This window comes from Chiloscyllium plagiosum, chromosome 47 (assembly GCF_004010195.1).
Source record: "Chiloscyllium plagiosum isolate BGI_BamShark_2017 chromosome 47, ASM401019v2, whole genome shotgun sequence".
NCBI lineage: Eukaryota > Metazoa > Chordata > Chondrichthyes > Orectolobiformes > Hemiscylliidae > Chiloscyllium > Chiloscyllium plagiosum.
In genome coordinates, this window is record NC_057756.1 from 6,032,766 (window position 1) to 6,040,138 (window position 7,373).

General features: G+C 48.3%; 2 protein-coding genes across 2 annotated transcripts in view; both read left to right on the forward strand.

Annotated features, from left to right (window-relative positions):
- The first annotated feature begins 2,606 nt into the window (after positions 1–2,606).
- On the forward strand, positions 2,607–5,784 carry LOC122544239 (histone H2A, sperm-like). The gene is made up of 2 exons (XM_043683316.1): positions 2,607–2,819; positions 3,675–5,784. The coding sequence occupies exons 1-2, from the start codon at positions 2,607–2,609 to the stop codon at positions 4,014–4,016; spliced, it is 555 nt and encodes a 184-aa protein (XP_043539251.1). The 3' UTR covers positions 4,017–5,784.
- The window catches only part of LOC122544170 (histone H2A-like), a 29,935-nt gene continuing 25,953 nt past the window's right edge, over positions 3,392–7,373 (forward strand). The window contains exon 1 of the mRNA XM_043683205.1: positions 3,392–3,416. The gene's annotated coding sequence lies outside the window, so the exon portion shown is untranslated. The remainder of the gene's footprint in view (positions 3,417–7,373) is intronic.

Below are 7,373 nucleotides of genomic sequence, written 5' to 3' on the forward strand. Positions count from 1 at the left end.
GTGTGGATCCCCGGTACGCAAACACAACGTGTCACTATGTACTGAGGTTCTACCTGTCCCCGGTGTTGCGAAGGATGGGCCTGGCCTCGCTGCCGCGGAAAGCTCTGAGTATTTGGATCGTTCCGTATCACCTGTCCATTGTGGAGAAGTTTATGAAGAAAAACACCTTTGACCACAATTCCATCAGGAAGTGGTCAGCCTGTAGTGTCCTTGAGACCCTTCGGGAAAAGGAGAGGGCGGATCCTGTCGAGCGGTTCCCTGAGCAGACTGTCAAAGCCATTTGGCAGAATGCCTCATTGCCAGAACTTTCCAACAAACACCAAGACATGGCTTGGCTGGTGGTGAGAAGGGCTCTGCCTGTGAGATCCTTTATGCACACCCAGACACTCAGCCGCACTGCACGCTGCCCTCGAAGCGGCTGCGGGGGGGGACGAGACTGTCACACACCTCCTTCTGGAATGTGCCTACGCAGAAGAATTCTGGAGAGGAATGCAGTTGTGTTTGTCGAAGTTCTTCCCGAGCAGCTCTGTGACACTGGACTCTGTGCTCTACGGTCTGTTCCCAAGGACGCACACCGATACGAACTGTGCCTGTAGGATCATCAACTCGGTGAAAGACGCTCTTTGGTCTGTCCGAAACCTGTTGATCTTCCAGCTGAAGGTGTTGACCCCAACTGAGTGTTGTGGACTGGCACAGTTCAAGGTCCAGGACTATGTGTTGAGGGACGTGCAGAAGCTTGGGGCAGCTGCCGCCAAGGTGTGGTGAGGAAAGGCCATCGTGCAGCATCTGCCTGCCTAAGAAGAACAGGGGGCCCACCCAGTATGTGGGCTCCGCTAAAGCCTCAGCTAAATATATGGATAGTAAACGTACAGACTTGTATATACAAATGATTAATTCCGAGCTCAGTATATAAAGAAATGCAAGGTATGTCTATGAATGGCACCACCAATTGTACAGATCATCAAAATATTTTTTACGAATAAAGTGTATTTTTGAAATAAATAAAAGTTTTGGGCAAAAGCCCTTCATCAGGATTACAGGCTGGGAGCCTCCGGGGCCTCATTCCTGATGAAGGGCTTTTGCCCGAAACATTAATTTTCCTGATCCTCAGATGCTGCCTGACCTGCTGGGCTTTTCCAGCGCCACACTGATCTCCAGCATCTGCAGTCCTCACTTTCGCCAATATGCCAATTAATAGCTATGCTCACACAGTGACAACAGAAACTGAATAATGACTGTCACGTTCACACAGCAAAAACTGTCAGGTACAGTTTGAAAACTACACTCAGACAATCACTTAGCATAAACTGACAGAAAAACTTATAATCACACACATTAATACAGCAAAATCTGACAGGTACAACTTGATAAACCAGAAACTGATGTGCAGACCAATAATGAGAGTCTCAGATTCACTCAGTTGAAACTGTCAGGGACAGATGAGTACATACGCTCTCACATTCATATTGCAGAGACTGACATGGATGGGTTGATAACTAAACTCACTCTCCAATAGCAGAAACTTCCATGATAGATGGATAACTCTCAAACATAGTCACCAAGCATAAACTGACCGGTAGAGACTGACAACACCTTCTCACAGCTGAAACTGGCAGATACAAGAAGCTGACAGGTACAGATTAATAACTACACTCTCGGATACACTGAGCAGAAACTGACAGGTAAAGGCCAGTAAATAAGCTCACACGTGCAAATAGCATTAAATACCAGAGAAAGACTGATAACTGTACTCTTATATTCAGGGACAGCGGATAACTTCGCTCACATTCAGGCAGCTACAAATTGATTATTTGTCTCTCCCATTCACAGAGCAGAATCTGACAGGTACAGATCGATAACTACATCCTATTTTCATATAGAAGGGACTGAGATGGATAGGGCAAACCAACCCTCAATAATCCTGAAACTCTAAGCAGCATAATACAGTTCATACTAATCCAGAAATCGCAGGCTGTGATAAAACAAAATAACACACTTCGACCCAAGAGGTTGTCATGAGCCGAATAGAATCAATGTTAAGTTGTATGGATTTGTCAGAAAGTGATATTTTTGTTAATTAAAGTCAGTGCAGAAGACCAGTCACTGGCATGTGCAGCTAGAAACACACACTCCCACATCATCATAACAAAGAGCACCATCATAACAAAAACCAATAGCACATTGTTTTTCAGTGTCAGAGACACACAATAAAACTCCTTCCGTCAGATTGACAGGAATAAAATCAAGTTCCACTTCACATTTCATCGCAGAACCTGACAGATTCACTTGGAGTCCCACAAGAACCAATCACAGAGAGATTACACTAACCAATCAGAAACGGGTCTTACCCCATCCCTCATTAGCATTGCTGACGCTGTCAGGTTAGAAATAGCCAGCTCCAGGCCCGGGCTCCCTCAGTCTGTGTCTGATATTATCTGGTAACATGGCTGAGGAAAAGACAGGACAAGTTCCCAAGAAGGCCGCTTAGAAAGCGGTGAAGAAGGTGTCAGTGAAGGTCCAGGAGAGAAAGTTACTCCATCTACATCTACAAAGTGTTGAAGTAGGTTCACCCCGACACCGGCATCTCCTCCAAGGCCATGAGCGTCATGAACTCGTTCGCCAGCGATCTTTTCGAGCGGATCGCAGGGGAGGCTTCCCGTCTGGCCCAGTACAACAAGCGCTGCACCATCAGCTCCCGGGAGATCCAGACCTCCGTGTGGCTGCTGCTGCTGCCCGGGGAGCTGGCCAAGCACGCCGTGTCGGAGGGCACAAAGGCGGTGACCAAGTCCTCCAAGCGATCAGCAATATGGAGGCTCCAAGTGAAACGCCGCATTGGACTGAAACACACACACATCCAGAACCCAACGGCTCTTTTCAGAGCCACCCGCCACTTCCCTGAAACAGCTGAACCGTTTTAGTTTACACATGATACTGGGAATGTATAACTCATGTCTCCACGAGATTTATGTTTTTATAAATGTGCGAAACATTAATGAGTGCCCGCTGACCCAGTGCATTCCTCGGTCTCTAACGCATTCGTATGAAATCCTGTTTCCCGGCCCGTAGAGAGACAGCATAGGACACACAGCGGGGAGTTATTCTTCAGCGACTTCCCCAGTCCACGTTACTCGGTTAGTTCAGGAGCGATCAGCCCTTGTGGGGAATGAACCGTGATTATCCCCCAGGGCAAACAAAGAAAAATTCGCCTTTCCTCGAGTCCCATGGATAGATTTTACATTTGAGTTCTGTTTTTTTTCTTTTATTTCCAAACTCTACGCGGGTTTTGTTCCGTTGCAGAACGCTATAAATGAGAGACTTTCAAACTGAACCGAGATAAAGCTGGAACAGCTGCCGGACTGGAACAGCAAAGGGGAGCTTTTGCTGAAGTCAGATCGAGTGCAAGAAAACAGGATTAGGTGAGGAGTGCAGATTTGGCGCTCTTGTGTTTCCGCTTGTTTTAAAGGTTCAGAAAACCGCACTCAGTGTCAGAAATGGAGAGATTCAAGTAGATAAGGGAAAGAGATAAAGGCAGATTCTATAAAGTGTACATTTGTAATCTAAAGTAAATTAACTCCAGAGTACTGATGCATTCTACTTTATAAAACTTTCCCTTTTTTGTAAACATTGACAGGTTTTCAAATCGGAAAGAAAGCGGTTGATGATTTGACGTTGAGATAGCGAAGTCTCGGTCGTCTCGGGCTGGCCTGCAGTTCCCGGTGGGCCGTGTTCACAGGCTCCTGAGAAAGGGTAACTATGCTGAGCGTGTGGGTGCCGGAGCGCCGGTCTATCTGGCTGCGGTGCTGGAGTATCTGACGGCTGAAATCCTGGAGCTGGCCGGCAACGCGGCCCGGGACAACAAGAAGACCCGCATCATCCCCAGGCACCTGCAGCTGGCCGTGCGCAACGACGAGGAGCTCAACAAGCTGCTGGGAGGGGTGACCATCGCTCAGGGAGGGGTGCTGCCTAATATCCAGGCCGTGCTGCTGCCCAAGAAAACCGCCCCCACGAAAAAGTGAAGAGGCTGATCTTGACTCTGACAACCCAAAGGCTCTTTTCAGAGCCGCTCACAATATCCGAGAAAGAAACTAGACCCCCACCTCTGTCAGGGTGATTTTTCCTTTTGATTACTAACAGTTAGTTATTGCCCTGCAATTAGCATGAATATTGGAGAGCCAGTGTGTGTGTTTTCTTATATCTACATCCTCTTGACCGCCTGCAGTCAGCCAGGTTCACAGTGAGAGCTGGGAGGCAAGGAGTTTGAAGGGTTTATGATGAGGTATTGTAATGGAGTGGGGTGTGCATTATTTACTATTGTACTATACCTACCGATGCTGTGTCTCTTTATTCCTTGTCCTGTGCATGTGTCACCCAGCCCCTGTGCACCTCGTTCACAGCCAGTTTCACATTTCCTTTAACCACATTAGGAATAGCTGAAACGACCCAGTACAACAAATAGTAAGGCCACGAATTTATCATAACGAGTGGGCGCTGTCCCTCTGCGGTCTATTTTCGGGTGAATTCATGTACACTGTTTTACCCTGCCCGTTGACAGAGAGCACATTAAACCTTTACTGAGTCATTTTCAGGTCGGTCCATGTTCCTCTTTAATGGTCGATCATTTCAGGAGCTCCAGCTCGCGGTGGGGCATGAACCCTGGGTTTCACCCCTGGCCAACTAAAGAAGTGCCCCATCTTTGAGTCCCACGAACAGCTACATTGTACATATTGTTACTTAATTCCCAAACCTCCGTGCGGGGTCTGTCCGGTTGTTGCAGAATGAGGCTTTCTGCTGTTAGATAGAAACTTTCAAAATGAACCGAGAGCAAAGCAGAACAGCTGCCAGACTGCAATACTTTATATGGAGTCAATTTGCAAGAAAGGAGGGGTTTAAAAAACATTGTCTGAAGACAGTGTCCATATTAATAACCAGGAAGAATGTTGGGTGGAGTCCCTGCGAAACAGACAGGGCACTCGGCCCATCGGGTTTGTACCGACCGTCCGTAGAACATCTACTCAGGGAGACTGGGGAAGGGGAGATTGGGTGAACGAGTGTACACTTTCGTTATCTGAAAACAAGTATTCTCCATAAAACTGCCACTTCTTTTGCCGGGCTTTTCAAATCTGAAAGAAAGTGGTTGATTATTTGGCGCCAATTTGTTTCCATTCCATTATGTAACTCCTGCGACATAAGTGCAACAGGCAGTCCCCAGTTACTGAATCCTCAGCCAGGTTTATTTCCTTCAATGACACCTGCATTAACCCAGTGCAACAACAGCAACTCTTCGGTTATACCCATCCAGAAGCAGCTCCGGAAGATTCAGAAAATAATTCCTGGAGGCCGATTGGTTCACTTGAAATGACATTGTATCAATTTCAAAAAGCCCACCGATTTCATGTTCAGTATTCCTGAGATTAAATTAAAGATTAAAACACAAGACACACCGCCAGCAATTATGATCATACCTGACCTTTTATAAGGGATTGTTTAAAACCCGGAGTGCGGTCAGTGGGGACAGTTCTCGGGAGCCCTGTGTGATCATGTCTGTGAGAGGCAGGAGGAGAGAGGGAGTGTTAAAACAGCCCAGACAAACTGTACAGCCCAGTATGTAACCGCCGTTCATCAACCCAAACAAACCCTCCGAGTGAAACACCTTAATACAATGTACCCCGACAAAGTTACAGAAACTCACTCCATCGGTACATTATTTCACCGAACACAATTTGCAATTGCTGTCTGTCACAGGCAGCTGGAAATAACACCTCACTAAAACGTCTGCAAACCCAAGAATCAAAACTGAACACAGTAACATTCCTGGAAGGGGGGAATAAAGTACAAACACCCCAAGATGGAACATTAGTGTCTGGGCAGTGTGGCAGGTCGCGCTGTGACACATCATACCTGAAATATAACCTGCTGCAGTGGATTATACCCTCCCTGTGTGCTGCCATACCCATGATCAGGTCTCCGCTCTCAATGGGAGGGGTTGGGGGGGGGGCTCTGAAAACAGCCTTTGGTTCCGCTGGAGAAAGGGTGGATTTGTTCCGCCGCCGAATCCATAGAGAGTGTGGCCCTGGCGTACACCACATCCATGTGGGGGGGGGGGGGACCGTCTTGCGTTCAGCGTGCTCAGTGTAGGCGACTCCATCCCTGATCCCATTCTCCAGGAAAACCCTTTAATACCCCGCGGCGCTCCTCATCGATCAAGCCCGAGATGCGCTTGACCCCGCCACGGCACCGGGTGGCTGCTTTCGTGAATGCCCTGGATGTTATCCCGGAGCACTTTCCGGTGCCGCTTCACTCCACCTTTCCCCAGGCCTCTCCCAGACATCACGCTTCTTCACTCAAACCGCTGCTGAATGAGAGCGGAGCTGCTTCCCCTTCCCTGATGATACAGCCCGGCCTGGCCCTGACTGAGAAAGGGACAGAGAGTGAGAGACACTCCCGGCCGGAAAGTGAGGGACAGACAGAGCCCAGAAATGGCTCTGACCATCCAGCTCCTCCTCCAGCTCACTCCAGCCCCGAACTGTGTCTGTAACTGAACTTTTCCGCACAGTGGCCGAGAACTCAGTGCTCAGCGGGAAACCTACAGACTTCAGCATCATGTTCATAGAGAGGAAAAACAGGAGCTTCATAAAAACAGTTTGTTCCAATTAATCGTCATGTGCCGGCCTCTCTCTAACAAGAGAGAGTGAGGACTGCAGATGCTGGAGATCAGAGCTGAAAATGTGTTGCTGGAAAAGCGCAGCAGGTCAGGCAGCATCCAAGGAGCAGGAGAATCGACGTTTTGGTCATAAGCCCTTCCTCAGGATTCCTGAAGAAGGGCTCATGTCCGAATCGTCGATTCTCCTGCTGTTCCCATTTCAATACCAACTTCTCCTCCTGCCGCTGAAGTCGACCAAGTCATTTCTTGGGGATGCTGTGTGAAGCGGGGTTTCTGCGCCAGTGTTTCTCTCTTAAGACACTGTTTCTCTGAATGTAGGAAATGGAAACACTGGAAGTGTCCCTGAGCCGGTGGTCAGTGACAGCGAGAACGGGACCTCACGCTGATTTATTGTAGAGGGTGGGAGAGGGGCTGGATTAGGATCAGGGCAGGATTGACATCGATGAACATTGAAGGGCTGTCTGTACTGGGAGGCGGGACAGGGATCATTAGATCGGGCCTGAGAGGTGTGTGTGTGTGCGGGTCAGTGTATGTGTAAGTGTTTCTGTGTCTGTGTGTCAGTGTGTATGTGTGTGTGTGTCAGTGTGTGTATGATTGTGTATGTGTCAGTGTGTGTGAGTTTGTGTATCTGTGTGTGAGAGAGTGTGTGTCTGTGTGTGTGTGTGTGAGAGTGTGTCTATGTGTATTTGTGGGAGTGTGTGTCTGCGTGTGT